This window comes from Eucalyptus grandis, chromosome 7 (genome assembly GCF_016545825.1).
Source record: "Eucalyptus grandis isolate ANBG69807.140 chromosome 7, ASM1654582v1, whole genome shotgun sequence".
NCBI lineage: Eukaryota > Viridiplantae > Streptophyta > Magnoliopsida > Myrtales > Myrtaceae > Eucalyptus > Eucalyptus grandis.
In genome coordinates, this window is record NC_052618.1 from 56,366,189 (window position 1) to 56,383,409 (window position 17,221).

Here is a 17,221-nt window from a genome sequence, read left to right on the forward strand (position 1 = left end):
ATGGTGATGTCTTCGTCATCATCTTCATCCTCAACGAGGAGAGCTCTTCTTCTCTTTGATGAAGCACCATGGGCTCCTTCCCTTTTCTCTTAGCAGCAGAAGAGAGTTGATGAGATTTGGCAGGAGTCTTCTCCTTGAATTTCTCCAATTTCTTGCTCAATTCCTTCAGACGCATTTTGGTCACCATTTTCAGTCCTACCACCATATGATCGCATGATCGAACACAAAAGATTTGCGGAGGCTGAATATTGAGATGTCTGAATAACTTCGTAACAAGGCTTGGGTAAGGGAGTTGACCTCTGTCCTTCATCACTGCTCTATACATGTGAAACATAACAGTATGAGGGAGAGAAAACTTCTTTCCACGAGGATGGCATACATCAACTTTGCCTCAGAGCTTGAAACATCAGTTTTGGAAGTTGATTTCGGCCGAAGCAATTGATCACAATCTTGTGAAGCAAGATGTTGAATGCATTCATCCGTGAGTAGGTGATCTTCTCATCTGTTCTCCTATCCTTCACCCGGTTCAAGTGTGGCCCGAGCAATGGAAACTTTGATTGGTTGATATCTCGCCTCTCTCAACTTCTAACACATCTCGCCAAAGATATTCATATCCACAACATAGTCTTGTTCTTTAACGCTGAAGGAGAATCTATTCGCATCCAAAAAGCTAAGATTTGAATAGAAATATGCAGTCAATTCAAGCATAAGCCTCGGTTGAGTCGAGCAAAACTTTTCAAGTTGAAGATAACCGAACTTTTCCCTCAAGTTCACTTTCACAAAGATCCGAAAATCAAAGTCCACACTCCTAGGGTTTATTACCCCACGCTTCAGGCAATTTCGAGTACGAGATCCTTTTGTTCCTTTGATCCGAACAAATCTCCCATTTTTCCTTGAATTTCAGCCGCAATACCCATTTTCGCTTGAAATAGACTAAACAGTTGTCATCGTCATTCCCATCTACAGGATTCGGTCCCCGGTCACGAGGATCACTTGGGATATTCGCAAGGGTTTCCTCGGCCACCCCTTTACGAGCGATTCCCAAACTTTCCATTTTTCGCGAAAAGATATATTCGTTCCTATATCCTTTGTCTCTAAGAAACTCATCAACATAGTTCAAAGGAGTACGAATTCCTTTTAAGGCACGATATAGCTTGTAAATAAAAGCGGGCTTTTGAACTCTTATGGGGTCTGCATCCTCGATGATTTCTTCTTGATGCTGATGAACAACGCCTTGAGGACTAGATGGAGGAGACTGACGCCGCCGAGAATGTTGTGGGCTCGGTTGCGATCTGGAGTAACTTCATCTTCGAAGAAGATCGAAGTGCGTAGGCCCCTCACTCATTCTCTGTGGTCCCCGCTTGCGATTCTTGAGGACTTTCGTGAAGATGACATCTTTCTCAGTGTTTGGAAGATTCCTTGCTTGACTTTCCCAGAAAAGATGACAACTTTTTTGAAGATTGAGCGAAGAAGACAAACGGGAATTGAGGATCGATGCTTTCTAGGGTTTTTGAGAGAAAAGTGAATAGAAAAGTGAAGAGAAATCGACAATGCACAATCGGTTAAAAAGAAGAGTAAACGAACCGTCACAAAGGAAATAAAAATATGCCTTTTCAAAATAACTGTCTTTATCCGCAAAATAGTTATTTCAAAAATAACTTCCTTTTGAAAATGAATCGATGCAATATTTACGTTAATTAAATATAGGAACAATTTAAACATAGCCTGATGATCGTACCTTTTCAAGATAAGATTGGAGAGAGAAAGACTTATAGTCTAAAGGTCGAGCCAAGACAATAGATAAAGTCTTGTTAGCCTGAGTCTGACAGTCTTTAGACTTTGATATCCTCATACCTTAAAATGTTGAGTCCGGACCGTATAGACTCAAATTGATTTTTCTCCAAAGGCTTTGTGAGTATATCAGCCATTGATTCTTTGAGTCAACAAATTGAATTGAAACATCTCCATTTTGAACATGATCTCTAATAAAGTGATGTCGAATCTCTATATGCTTTGCTCTTGAGTGGAGAATTGGATTTTGGTGAGGTTGATAGCGCTGGTGTTGTCGCAATTAATCTCCGTGCATGAGTCTTCAATTTCAAAATCTCTTAGCTGTTGTTTTATCCATAGAATTTGCGAACAATGCAGCTTCCAAGAGCTACATACTCGCTTCGTTGTTGAAAGAGACACAAAGTGCTTTGTTTCCTTGAAAACCAAGACACATCCCGCTTCCCAAGCAATTGGCAAGTTCTTGAAGTGCTCTTTCTATCAACTCGCAACCGGCCGATCTCGCGTCTCGAATATCCCGAAAGATTAAAGTCTCCCTTCTTAGGATACCAAAGACCGATGCTTGATGATGAAGCAACGTATTTAATGATGCGTTTCGCAGCACTGAGATGAGATTCTCTAGGATCTTATTGAAACCTAGCACAGATGCAAACACTCAACAAAATATCAGTCTAGAGGCGGTAAGATAAAGAAGTGATCCAATAATGCTCCTGTACATGCTTTTGATCAACTTTCTTCCCTTCTTCATCTTTGTCTATCTTTAAAGAACTTGACATTGGTATGTCGACCTTTTTGCACTTTTCCAGTCCAAACCTTTTGACAAGATCATTAACATATTTTTCTTGATAAATAAAAGTTCCTTCCTTCAATTGTTTTACTTGAAGACCAAGAAAGAATGTTAACTCTCCCATCATACTCATTTCAAACTCATCTTGCATAGACTTTGAAAATTTCTTGCAAACACTTTCATTAGAGGATCCAAAAATAATATCATCCACATATATTTGAACAAGTAAGAAACTTTTGTTTTCCTTCTTGATAAATAAAGTCGTATCTACTTTACCTTTGACAAAACCATTTTGTATTAGGAACTTACTTAATCTGTCGTACCAAGCCCGAGGTGCTTGCTTTAAACCATACAAAGCCTTTTCGATCAAGACCGAGTCCGGCTTCTTTGGGTCTTCAAACCCCGGTGGTTGTTCCACATAAACTTCCTCATGGATAAATCCATTTAGGAAGGCGCTTTTGACGTCCATTTGGAATAACCTGAAATTCTTATAACAAGCAAACGCAAGTAATAGTCGAATAGCTTCTAACCTTGCCACCGGAGCGTAAGTCTCATCATAGTCTATTCCTTCTTCTTGTGTATATCCCTTGGCCACGAGTCTTGCTTTATTTCGTACGACTTTTCCTTTCTCGTTCATCTTGTTTCGAAACCCATTTAGCTCCAATAACAGTTTTACCTTTTGGTTTGGATGTCAATTCCCGGACATCATTTATGCCGAATCAGAGGAGCTCTTCTTGCATAGCTTCAATCCAGCTTTCATCGATAAAGCTTCTTCTATGCTCTTTGGTTCAATTTCGAAACGAGTGCCACAACACTAGACTCTTCTCGCCTTTTGGATCTGTGCGAATTCCTTCATTCATTTCGCCGATTATAAGATCTTTGGGATGATTGGACTTATGCTTCCAATTACTTGTTGATTTGTCGATTGATGATCTCTCTTTTGATTGAATCTTCACGAACATCCTTATTCTGGTTTTCAGTCTCGAGATGCTTCTTGAGTTGTAAGCTTTGGAAGATCTCGGAGCAGTTCGATTCTTCTTGATGAGTCGACTTGATTCATCTTGTGTTGAGTCTTGAAATTTGACATTCATTGACTCCTCCACGACCGGCTCTTCTTGTTATAGACTCGAAGGCTTTGCTTGATGTAGAATATCCAAGGAAGATACCTTCATCTCGATCTTTCTTCAAACTTACCAACTCGATCTTTTGCATTTTTCAGTATAAAACATTTGCAACCAAATACATGAAAGTATGAAACGATAGGCTTCTTTTCTTTGAATAACTCATAAGGGGTTTTCGAAGAATAGATCTTAAGAAGACTCTATTGATGATATAGCATGCTTTGTTGAAACAGACTTCAGCCCAAAATCGAGAAGAAATTTTACTTTCAATTAAAAGAGTTCTAGCCATTTCTTGAAGAGATCTTTCTTTCTTTCCACAACTCCATTTTGCTGAGGAGTATATGGAGAGGAAAACACATGCTTACAGCCGAGATTCATCACGAATTTTGTAAAATCTTGATTTTCAAATTCACCTCCATGATCTGTTATTATACTAGAGATAACACATCCTTTTTCATTTTGAACCATTTTAGCAAATTTTTCAAAATACGAAAAGGTTTCGGACTTACTTGCAAGGAAATATACCCAAGTAAAACGGGAGTAATCATCAACAATTACTAGGCAATACTTCTTACCCCCAATACTTTGAGTTCTGGTTGGTCCGAAGAGATCCATATGCAGCAACCGTAGTACATGATTAGTAGAGACATAATTAATTGGCTTAAAAGAATTTCTTACTTGCTTTCCCAGAATACATGGAGTGCATGAATCAGTCTTTTGGTATGGCAATGCAGGGTAGTCCTCGAACAAGCTCTTTTGAAGAGATTTTGGCTAATTGCTTCATGTTGACATGACCAAGCTTTTGTGCCATAAGCTTGCTTCGTCTTGAATTGAGATAAGGCATTGTGATTCATTTGGTTTCACATCCGGAAGATAGATATTTCCATGTCTTCGATCCATGAAAGATCGAGTAGAGTCTTTACCGATTCCAGAACATGTTCCTTCTTGAAAGAAGATCTTGAAACCAGTATCACACAATTGACTAATGCTGAGAATATTGTAATTGAGTCCTTCCACTAAGGAAACATTGTAATTGAGTCCTTCCACTAAGGAAACATTACTTATTGTGAGAGTTCCAATTTTCACGGTTCCAAATCCCACAATACTTCCTTTGCTGTTTCCTCCAAATGAAACTTTTCCACCATTTATTTGAGCAATCTTTATAAAGCAATTTGAGTCTCCTGTCATATGTCTTGAGCATCCGTTGTCAAGATACCACTTTACCTGTTTCTTGACGGAGACCCGCATTTAAAATAAAGTCTCAAGCTTTCTTTGGTACCCAAATTTTCTTGGATCCTTTGGTGTTAGTAAGATAAACAAGATTAGCCCATACTTTCTTAACAGGTTTCCATACCATAGGACACTCTTTTTCAAAGTGATCCGGACCGTTGCACTTAGAACATCCGAGAGCATTTCTACCTACAGGTTTTACAAAAACTTTCTTGAAGTGATTTTTGTAAACCTCACTCGAGAGTCTTTTCTTAATTCTTTCTTTTACTTTAGGAAAATCAATCAAGGGGATTGTTTCTTCATATACCTAGACCATACTTATTGAAGTAAGGTCTTTATGCTGAAAGAATTTTCTTAAGTTTTTCAGACCCTATAGAAAATTTCTTTGATATATTTGATAAGTCTGTTTTTAAAAAACATTTTCTTTTAAAAGATTATCTTCATTTTCTTTAAGAATGGAAACAGACAAGTCTAGACTTTTAACTCTTTCGCTAAAACATTTTCCTTTTGTTTTAGAGCTGAGTTTTCTTTTTTTCGTTCGGAAATTCTTTTGAGAGAAGTCTTAAGACTAAAGCATAGTTCATCAATATATTTAGAAACTTTGACAGAATTTTAAAATCACTTGCCTCAAATTCACCGTTTGAGTCTCGATCTCGAGTCCGAGTCCGATTGTGCCATCGGACATAGATTGGCATATTCATTATCACTTTCTTCACACTCGTATCACTCCGTTTCGGCTTTGAGAGCTTTTCGAAATTTTTCAGCTTTTCCTCTCTTCTTCTTCGAAGAGGACAGTTGGGTCTAATGTGTCCATTTTTCTTGCATTCAAAGCGAGACTACATCTTTATTTGGTTCCTCATCATCAACGAGACTTGGTCTGCTGTCTTTGAAAGCTTTGTTTCTTTGAGTTGAACCTTCTTCCTTTTCTATTTAGTTTTCTGAATCTTCTTATCATGAGAGCAAGCTCCTCATCGTCCATATCATCTTCGAATCAGATCATCGTAATCATCATTTGATTTTAATGCAATGGATTTCTTACCTTTTGGATCTTCATCTTCATTGATCCTTTCCACTTCATAGGATCAAGAGTTCCAATCGGCTCGTCGACATGACAAAGGGCATGATTCTCTCGCGTCTCTCTTATCGAAGTCTTTATGTGATTCCAATCCCTAGAGAGTCCACGCAAAGCTTGTTTACCTTCATGGGATCGAAGTTGGTTGACCTTGATTTTCAAGACCATTCACAATATCTCGTAAAACGACTAAACATGTCGATATTGATTCTCCCGGTTTCATTCTCAAAGGCTTCGTATTGACCGAGAAGAATGTTGATTCTTGTTTCCTTCACTCGATCTGTTCCTTCATAGGTGATATGCAATCTGTCCCAAACTTCTTTTGCTGTACCATAAGAAGATATTCTATTATATTCAGTTGGTGATAAAGCACAATATAAGGAGTAAATTGCTTTTGCATCGAGTGTTTGTCTCTTGATTATTTCTTCCCGAGACATTCCGCTGGTTTCTTCGATTTCTTTTCCTCTTTCGAAACCGATGCGGTGGTAGGAGTAATTCCTTTTCTACAACATCCCATTCCAGAGGATCCTTTGATCGTAGGAAAGCTTTCATCTTGTTCTTCCGGATGTTGTAATCCTTTCCATCAAAGTAGGGTGGTCCGGTATTGCTTTGCCCTTCCATCAGCCCCGTGCTAGCATACTAGCCATGGATCTTTTACTATGAAGTAAAACACTTCAAATAAAGTAAGTACACAGGCTCTGATACCAATTGATATTGCTAGTATGAGTACCTAGAGGGGGGTGAATAGGTGCCTAAACAATTTATCGATATACGGAAGTGATTCTTAACATATGATAGAAAGTAAATTCTCTCTTAATTAACAAAATGAAATACGATTGAGGTAGAGAGAGTGAGGAAGAGAAAATTGAACACAGGATTTATAGTGGTTCGGCTTATTCCAAGCTTACGTCCACTCTTCCGCACCGACAACCCACCGGCTGGATTTCACTATGATCAAAAGAGAAGTTACAGCACAGCTTTGCCTTGATTCCACAAAGTGTAGATGTTTTACCACACCTCCTCAAGGTCTCTCACAAATATAGACTCTCTTTTGTATACAAGTATTCGCTCAAAGGATTTATCTAAACAAATAGGAGCTTCGTACTTTGGAATTCTTCTATCGCGCACACCTCGAACAACTAAGAACGTCTTCCTTATATACTCCTTTATGCCATCATACCCGTTGGCACTTACCAAAGGAATTCCTCCAATCTACCCGTTGGACGGAATCAATTAGGAAGATTGTTCGAGCTATTAAAGGAACGTGTTGATAGCCCATCAATCCTGTTCGCCCATACAATCAGAATCTCGGTTTCCATAAGTAGAACCTTCCAATAATATTTAGACAATCATTGAATCTTCAGTCATTGAATCAATCTTGATCAATCAAAGGATTCTTATACGTCTTCTCCAACCACGAGATCTTCTCCAGATGATAAGGTTAAATCCTGAACAAAACATCCAGTTCTAGATAACCTTTCTTCAACGGATTAAAGACTGTCAATAAGGATAGACTTTGAGTCTTGAGTCTCGGCTGTCCGGAAGTCTTCGAGACTTTAACTAACGAGTCTGGACCTTCAGACTAGACTGATGGAAACGTTTTGTCAACTTCAAAACACTTCACAAAGATTTCTCCAACAAAGAGAAGAGGAGAAAAATGGCTAAACGGCAAAATGCAAGTTTAGCTCTTCTAATTTATAGGCCTCATCCTCTTAGATTGTTTATGCAAACTCATCATTATGCCTAAATGACGAGTTTACGTGCCTATCCTCTTGACTTGGCACCTATGTCCCTTAGTGTTTGGCTGTGATTGGTCCACCTATTTACTTGTTCTCCAAGATTCAATCTAGGCTCATTATTGCTTACGACGCCTAAGGGACACAAAAGCCCTTTTTGACGTTTAATATCCCTTTTTAATTGGTTGGCCCTTGCCTCATTCGTCAAGGTTGTATTTTAGGGTCATTATGATCTAACCTTCTAGAGGACACCTAAGAATGGTGATTCATCAATGCTATTAATGAATTAAAGTCCAAATTTCTTAAATAAGGCCTAGATATTTTTGCCAACTACTTGGGAAGTAAGTTTTCTCATTCTCTCTTGAAGTGGGCGTGTGGCACTCAAATGGATAAGGATGGACTATGTCAAAAGGATATAGAAGATTCTAGAACCCCAATTGTTTCTTAACATTTGTCCAATGACTCATCCTCACATTAATTGATTTATGTCAAAATCTCATCTAAAACAATCATAAGACTAACATAGGGTGTCGCCTAATTGGAGAAGTCGTTCATTTGTATACACGATCAACGGTTCTATGAGAAACGAGGTTCATGCCAAAAATTCACTAACTTTTCCCAAACGAGTGGGACTAAATCAATAGCTTTCTTGAACTTGTTCATGACCATTTACAATTTGGATTGGTCCATTGGATGTCATAAAAATGACATTCGTGGTTGGGCTCGATCATTCGTCCTAACTGAGTCTTGGTTGGGCAGACCGAGTCCAAAGCCATATATACCATGCCTTGGTTTATCAAAGGTTTATGCCATTGATCCCCATGATCAACCCTTGGTTGTCACTTGGTCATGTGGACTCGATTAACCCACAGCTGATTTGTTACGAATAGGATCAGCCCAAGGATCGTTCATGGTCGGAATAGGTTCCGTGCAGAATCACCCGCAGCCGGTGCATCATCCTTACATAACCGATCAATAATCATCCTCCGTAGTCACGATAGTGTGAGATTTGTCCACAACTAAGCCTCAAGATCAAAGAGTCGATTCATGTCCAATGCATAAATTTAGCGTCCATGTATCAGTTAATAAGACATCACGATACAAGCCAAGTTAAGACTTACCGACCCTCTTTCCCTATTCTCATGGCCTGGAATCGAGAATATTACACATAGAGTTCCAAAACAAACAAAAAGCTAGAAATAAAGGCATATCAGTAGAGTATGGTTGGTAGAAATAATCATCGACTTGTCCTTCAAGAACATATTTGTGACTGCATCTAAGCGAAATGATTTGTGGCCGATCTCCAAATCACACAACATCATCAATGAAAAGCACACACTAAGATCTTCATCTATACTCACGAGTTTGCCTTTCAGTAGTGTGCGCCTAGTCAGATGTCCCCAACACCATCACTATACGAAGACAATATAAACATGTCTAAGAAGCTCAAATCTAACGCCTATGAGACCGAGCCATGTAGCCTATGTGAAGCGCCAAAGCTTTAAACTAAAACATGTCAAACGAGCACAGATTTGACACCAAAACTACTATGAACACCATTGAAATCAGAGGCGGAGAATTTATTCATTAAAACTCCAAAATTGAAAACTAGATTAGAGAGAAATGCTCCCAAATATAAAATAGGGAGAGTAAAGAAAGAAACAAATAAAATAACATGATAAGCAACTAAGATGGGAGAGAGACCTAGGTCAAGCCCCTTCCCTCCAAAAGTGGCAGAGAAAGATAAGTTTTGAGAGAGAGAGAGAGAGAGAGAGGCGGTAAGAGACAACTCAAAATTGCATAATCCACAACAATGAAGACCTTTTAAATTTTTTTATTTTTACTTCAATAGTAGATATTATACATATACTCTGAAATCCATATATTTGATTTGTTTGATAATTACCTCCATCGGTTTAGCTCAACATTTCTAATATTCTATGATCCTTTGATGGACCAAATCTAAATTAACTACGTATAAACCGGATAATATGACTGAACCCATGCCTTTTCTTTTAAATATCAGAATGAGTATGGTGGAGAGCATATCGCATGTGTTTAGCGTTTCATAAATTTCTCTCGTATATGGTATCCAATGTGGCAGCCGGAGCACAGACTATGTGGGTGGTCATATGTTTACTAAGAATCTCAAGTCAAAAATAGCAATTAATCTTGTCCTTTATCAGAAAATAGTCCGGTTCCCCTAGTTCAGCTAATACATGCTTCCCCATAAAAACAATTGCCATTGAATATAGACAAGTGAATTGATAAAATAGTAAAAATTAAGGAAATGAAATCGGACACTGAATTTATATGATTCAATCCGAATATCAAAATCTACATGCATGGGAGAGTGGCGAAGAATTTCATTATAGAAACAAGTGATACAATGAACATTACAATCACTCAAATACTTAAATACTTTCTCGATGTTTCCTAACCTTTAGTTACAGCCAATAACTAACATAGCGTTTAGCCCCTCATGAATCCTAATGAAGTCTCACCCTAGGAATTAAAAAAATTCTACTAACGAGAATTTAATTAGCAAAATCACTAGTTGTAATTGGGGGTGTGCAAAGGTATCGAGAACTACTTGGAATAGAATCAAACCGACTCAGAACCGTGATTTTCAAGAGAGCTAGTGGGTACTAGTCCAACCAGTTCTAAGTGTAGAACTGCCCAACGAGACCAAATCGAATATATATATATGTATATATATTTTAATTTTTAAGAAAAATGAAAATCCAAATCCCTAATCTTGCCCGTCATTCATCTCATCTCATCTCGGTCTCTCTCATCTCAACTATCTCAAGCAACTCCCTCGGTCTCTCCATTTCTCATCTCAACTCTCTCAATGTATTGCCGACATGAGGTCAAATAAAATGATAGCGCTTGGAATTAACTTTGGGTTCACCATATAAACAACAAACTCCAACAAGAATGACAACGTCCAACAAAAAGCGTCCGTAGGAGAAGCATAAAAGCAAAGCAAACGATTTGAAAATCCATGACTATCTTTAAGATTCATTGACTGAGCCCATGCAGACACCCTGTCCTGCAGTATCATCAATATTAATGATATGGTACACCTCCGTCCTCAGAGAAAAAGGAAATGAAAAAAGATTCTATCACAATTCTCCATTATAATAGGAACTTATCCCGATACAGAGCCGAAAGGACAAATTGTATCTCTTGTGAAGCTTGATAGCGCAAGTTCTATGGATTGATTTCAGAATTAGATTAGTTTCAACTTTTTGAAATCAATCTTTAATAGGTAGCTCCTGATTTCAAGGTGGAAATCATCCCCATAAAACCAATCACCTTTAGATATAACGTCAATGAGAAAATCAACGTCAATAATATTCAAGTACGCCACCCTCTCGGTCACCAAGGGCTTTGGCACACCTCTGCCACGATGGCTTTCCCCTCCCATCATTCATTGCAAGAACGTCTTTTTAGGAAGAAATCGCGTGCTCCACTTGGCTTCCCACGGCATGCAAGACAAATGCATTAAATGCACATATATATATATATATATATTTTTTTTTTTTTTTTTTGTACTTAAAATGCACATATTTCAAGTGTGCAAAGAGTCCTTCCGTTTATTGCTTTGCCCAGCAGACGCAAGGGTGTAGCTGCATTAATTGCTGATAAGAAAGAGCAACCAAACGTCCTTTCTTTTCTTTTAGCGTTCCGCTTGCTGGTACCAAAGCATTTAACCCGCATGGTACCCAAAGCATTTAACCCGCATGGTACCCAAAGCATTTAACCCGCATGGTACCAAAGCATTTAACCCGCGTGCTTCAAAACGATATTTGTTGCTTCGCTTGTGCAGCAGATAATGATTTATATGTTTAAACTCGACACATGTTTTAATAAAAACAAATCATTTTTATTTTTCAATGTGCTTATAAAAAGTGTTAGAATCTACAATTATTTCATTTGGACCTCATAACTTGCAAACGAAAAAAATAAAAACAGATTCTTGAATTCTATATCCATCAATTACAAGTTTATAGGCTAGAAGTTCTACGCACTAGTGAAAAATCGTAAAGGATTTTGTAACAAGTCATGTGACAACAAAAGCAGGACCGTTGATAATGATTTGTACACTAAATATAAGAGTCTCTCGAGAAACCATTCTTCAGAAGTAGTTGTTTAATTAAATAATAAATCTTAACTGTTAATTGAGAAATTATTTAGTTTTTGAATGTTACGACATTTTGTATTCAAATTAGAATAATCTACACTTTGATTACGACGTTTTGCATGCCGCTTGAACAATCATTTGAATCATTTTTATCTCTTGAAATAATGACACAAGTGATTCTTAAATTTTAGCTCAACGTGCAATATGGTTCTTAAACTTTAAATTTGGTCAATGTAACCCTTGAACTTTAGCCCAATTGGATATGTCATTCTTGAATTTTTAATTTATTTAATGTGGTCCTTAATATATATATATTCAATTTAGTCCTTAGACTGTATGAAAATATTTGATATTTTTCTTCCACTAATTCAAATTCAGGAACAACATTTAACATTTTCACACGGTCTAGGGATTAAATTAAATATGTACTATAAGTCTATGAACTATATTAAACAAATTAAAAGTTCATGGACCACATTGCACATTAGGTTAAAGTTCATGGATTACATTGAACAATTTAAAATTCAGAGATTACATTCCACGTTAAACTAAAGTTCATGACCGTTTGTGTCATTTACCCTTACCCATTTTGACATGGATTTTACCACATTGCACATTAGGTTAAAGTTCATGGATTACATTGAACAATTTAAAATCCAGAGATTACATTCCATGTTAAACTAAAGTTCATGACCATTTATGTCATTTACCCTTACCCCTTTTGACATGGATTTTACCACATTTACAAGTGTCATTTAGTTGATGATCATCAAATGCCATATGCTAAAAGATACTGAGAAACGTCATTCCTCACGTAAGTAACCTTATCTTGTATGAGAGCTAAATTGCCTCAAACCCAACTTCTCTAGACCTAGAGTGCTTAACATATGTCCATGACTTCTCTCGACACGTGTGATGCTCACCTAAACCTAATATAACATTACACGGTTTTCTACGACAGATCCGACTTGAGCCGTATTTTATAACTCGCATGAACGGCTAGACCTGTTTTATAAACCCAACTTGTAAAGACAGTGCGAAGCCACATCATTGAAACGTCTCTATATATCTCAAGACAAACTCGCTCCATTAACGTACGAGCAACCCGAGAAACAGAGCCCACAATGAACCAAAGAAACAACCACCGTCTGATCCTTTTCCCTCTACCATTCCAAGGCCACATAAACCCGATGCTCCAACTGGGTCGGATCCTCTACGCCAGGGGCTTCTCCATCACCATCCTCCACACCAACTTCAACGCCCCAGATCCGTCCTCCCACCCTCACTTCGCCTTCCGATCCATAGCCGATGGCCTTGACCAATCGAAGGCCTCCAAATCAGACATCCCTGGCCTCATCTCACTCCTCAACACCCTGTGCGTGAGCCCCTTCGAGGAATGCCTACGGGAAATGATGTCGTTGCAGGGTGGTGAGGCGGTGCCGGTTGCGTGCTTGATATCTGATTCGCTCTTCAGCTTTACCTGCGGTGTAGCCGAGAGATTGAAGGTCCGTGCGTTGATGTTGCGGACCGGCTGTGCGACGTGCCTTTATTTGTACACCATATGTCCGGTTCTCAAGGAAAAATACTTTCCAATACATGGTAAGCTTTTTTGGGGGTTGCGTGCGTGGCGCACGTTTCCTCGGTTCAAAAGTTGTGATTGTTGTTTGATTTGATATGAATGAAACAAAAAGTCTATTTTCCGTTCATTGCACTAGTTTTGATAAAGGGCTTTTGCAGATGGATTTTTTTCTTTTTTTTTTTTTTGGAGGGGGGAGGGGAGAGATACACTTATTTATTTTTATTTGTTATCATATTATTATAAATTCTAGAGTACTGAGACTAACACAACACAATTCATCAAACGATAGGATATGATGTAATTATATTATCTTAGTATATCATTTTTCCATCGTTCAGTGAATAATCAGAACTTGTTCTTTCACCATAGGTGGGTTGGTGTTCGTGACTCATAAAAAAACTAGCCATATTCCACCATAGAATGCTATTTCAAATTTCAAAGTAATTGCTAAATGACTCCTTGAGACTTGACCGTCCTTAGTTTTTAATAATGTCATTGTTCTTTTGGCCAAAATGTTTCACGTGTCTTTACAGTGGAGAAGTTAGACCTGACCACAACCATGCGTTGCTCCGCAATAATACATGAGCGGGAGGATCTCAGGGTGCTTTAACTCATATCCCTAGTGTAACAATTTAATAAATTGCTTAATAAACATTCAAAATTCCAGTCTTTTTTTTATGACCCTGAAATCCCGTACAGTTGGTAGTTGGTGAGGTAAATCAGGGGCAGCGCTAGCTCAGGACCCACCACCAGGGCATCACTTAAGAATCCCTAACGACAACGCTGAGATTTAAACTCCTCCCCTCCTGGATGAGGGTGAGAGCGCAAAGCCAGCGCTGATTTTATTTGTAAGTAATCACAGGCGTACCTTATACAAATCCGTGCAATGTATGTGTACGCCAGTAGTTTTCAGTATAAAATTATCTAAGCGAGTTTGGATGTCAAGATCTATATATCCCTTGCTTTACCGTGCTTAGTGAATTTGTTTTTCTGATAAAAGTATGATTTATTATCAGATTCTCGATTGCAAGAAACAGTGAAGGAGTTTCCACCGTTACTAGTTCGAGACATCCCCGCGATGGATTCACAGGAACCCGGGTTGATGTTCCGATTAGTAGATGACTTGATCAAGACAATCAAGAGCTCTCCCGGTGTCATCTTCAACACGTTCGAAGAGCTAGAGCACCCTGCGATCGCGTCGCTTAGGGAAGTTTTGTCGGTCCCCTTTTTCCCAATCGGTCCATCCCACAAATTCTGCGTGACATCTTCCTCGAGCAGCTTACTAGCAGAGGACAGAAGCTGCATCTCCTGGCTAGACGAACAGCCGCCCAAATCCGTGATCTACGTGAGTTTCGGGAGTCTTGCGGCCATGAGCGAGGCAGAAATCTTGGAGATTGCACTAGGCCTGGCATGCTCTGAGCAGCCCTTTCTGTGGGTGGTCCGGCCCGGGTCGGTCTGTGATCCAGAGTGGCCAGAGAAGTCTCCGAGCCGCTTCCTCGAGGCACTGGAAGGGAGAGGGAAGATAGTAAAATGGGCACCTCAAAACGAAGTGTTAGCTCATCCTGCTGTGGGAGCATTTTGGACCCACAATGGTTGGAACTCAACTGTGGAAAGCATAAGCGAAGGAGTGCCAATGTTGTGCATGCCTTGTTTTGCTGATCAAGGAGTGAATGCAAGGTATGTGAGCGATGTTTGGAGAATTGGAGTGAACTTGAATGGTGGGCTCGAGAGAGAGAACATTGCCAGAGCCATCAAGAGGTTGTTGGTGGAGAGAGAAGGAGAAGAAATAAGAGAGAGGGCATTGGTTTTGAAGGAGAAGGCTAGTGCTTGCGTGAGACAAGGCGGGTCTTCATACCAAGCCTTGGATGCTTTGGTCAGTCACATATTGTCTTCTGAATAATCATATGCTGTCTGAGCCTAATCGCGGTCACATCGTAATCGGGTTACTCCATTTACGAATGAATAATAAATGTGCTTTTTCACATATTAAAATTTTAAAATTATTTACGTTCTTATTAAATAAATTAACATATTACTCTTCTCAACACGATATGTTTAATCAAACACACTTAGACAACCTCTAAACACTATACGAGAGTTTAGTTCTTAAATGTGTTAGATTTCATTAGTCTAATTAGTAAAGGTATTGTTTTTTGGGTTAAACAAAATCATTTTTGATGTCATATTATTTTATAAATGCATCACGTTAAATATGAAGTAAAGTGAGCTGTCAAGCCTTTCAATTGGAGTAATTGAGTTCTAAATTTCCTTCTTTAAAAAGTGTATGGAATTCCATTTGTGATAGAATTTTTTATTTCTGAGCAAATATTGAAAACCCAGTATATGCTAGACTCAATCTGAACTGTCTAAACTGCATGAGACCCACGTTAAATGCTCCAAATTTAGTATTATATGCTATACTCATATGATAAGTTCTCTCGATTTCCCATATGTGGCCAGATATGGGACTGCTACGCAGGAAACTTCTAATGGAAGAAGTTATTCACAACTTTCCTTTACAGAGAGAGAGAGAGAGAGAGAGAGAGAGAGAGAGAGAGAGAGAGCTTAAGACTTCTTACATCAGTTACGACGTTTAAAATTTAATTGCAATTCATATACTAATTTAGTAGACAAAACGAAAATATATATATAAGCTAGATAATACGACTGAATCCATGCCTTTTCTATCTGATGTAAGGCTTCATTATTTCGAAGGAGATAAATAATTTTAAAAATATTTTCTTATTAGTCAATAAAAAATATTTTCATTATCAACAACAATTTTCAACTAAACATTTTCAAAAAAATGAAAAATACTTTTCATTCATTCATTTTTGCTATACATGTGATCATTTTCAAAAAGATGTTTTTCCAAATTATTCATTTTTCACAAAACAAACACACATCTTAGTTAAGTTTTTAATTTAGAGCATGCCGATATTAATAATTAGATTCAGCGGTAATTTACAACTTCATGTCTTTAATATATCATGAATTTCTGTCATGCAGTGTATGCTACATAATGGCCTGATCACAAACATGGGCAATCATATATTTACCGTGGGGGACTACAGCTTCCATGAGTGACCTACTTAGAATCAAAGAATTTCAAGTCAAAAATAGTAATTAATTTTGCCTTTATAACTTGCAAAGGTAAACAATTTAAACTGATTCTTCGATTCTCCAATCATCAATTAATAGTTTATAGGCCAGAAGGTTCTAAATATGGTGTCACGCACTAGTGGAAATTTTTACGTCATTGTTTACGAGAGCGATGCATCTGCACCTCAACGTTTGTATGAAGTCATCCGAGAACATCAAGCGGGATCCCCAACGATAAGGTCTACTCTAAAAATTAGGAGTGAGCAAGATGAACCGATCAAACTGAGAATGATTAAGTCCTATTTTTAGGAGTACTAGACTGATTCAGTTCCCAGACAGTCTAATTCCCGATTCCAAATGGGAACCGGCCCAAACCAAACTATATATATAATATGTATATTATTTCTTCAAAAAGTTAAAGGATGAGAATGGCGTGAATGATCTCACTGATTTATTTCATTCCTATTAGTGCTCTTGTGCGAAAGCGACTAAAGCCAATGTCTTTGTACCTCAAGTTCCTAAAATATGTTCATGACGTCTCCTGACACATGTAATGCTCGCCTAAACCTTACGTTCATTTTGTAATTTTCAAGGACCGAACCGACCCGAGCCCTATATTATATATCTCGCATTTTCAGCTGTTCGGAAGCTATTGG

General features: G+C 38.2%; 1 protein-coding gene across 1 annotated transcript; it reads left to right on the plus strand.

The window, feature by feature from the left end:
- The first annotated feature begins 12,974 nt into the window (after window positions 1-12,974).
- On the plus strand, window positions 12,975-15,397 carry LOC104454352 (UDP-glycosyltransferase 76F1). Its single transcript, XM_010069172.3, has 2 exons — window positions 12,975-13,483; window positions 14,480-15,397. The coding sequence occupies exons 1-2, from the start codon at window positions 13,009-13,011 to the stop codon at window positions 15,361-15,363; spliced, it is 1,359 nt and encodes a 452-aa protein (XP_010067474.2). The 5' UTR covers window positions 12,975-13,008; the 3' UTR covers window positions 15,364-15,397.
- The last annotated feature ends 1,824 nt before the right edge of the window (window positions 15,398-17,221 follow it).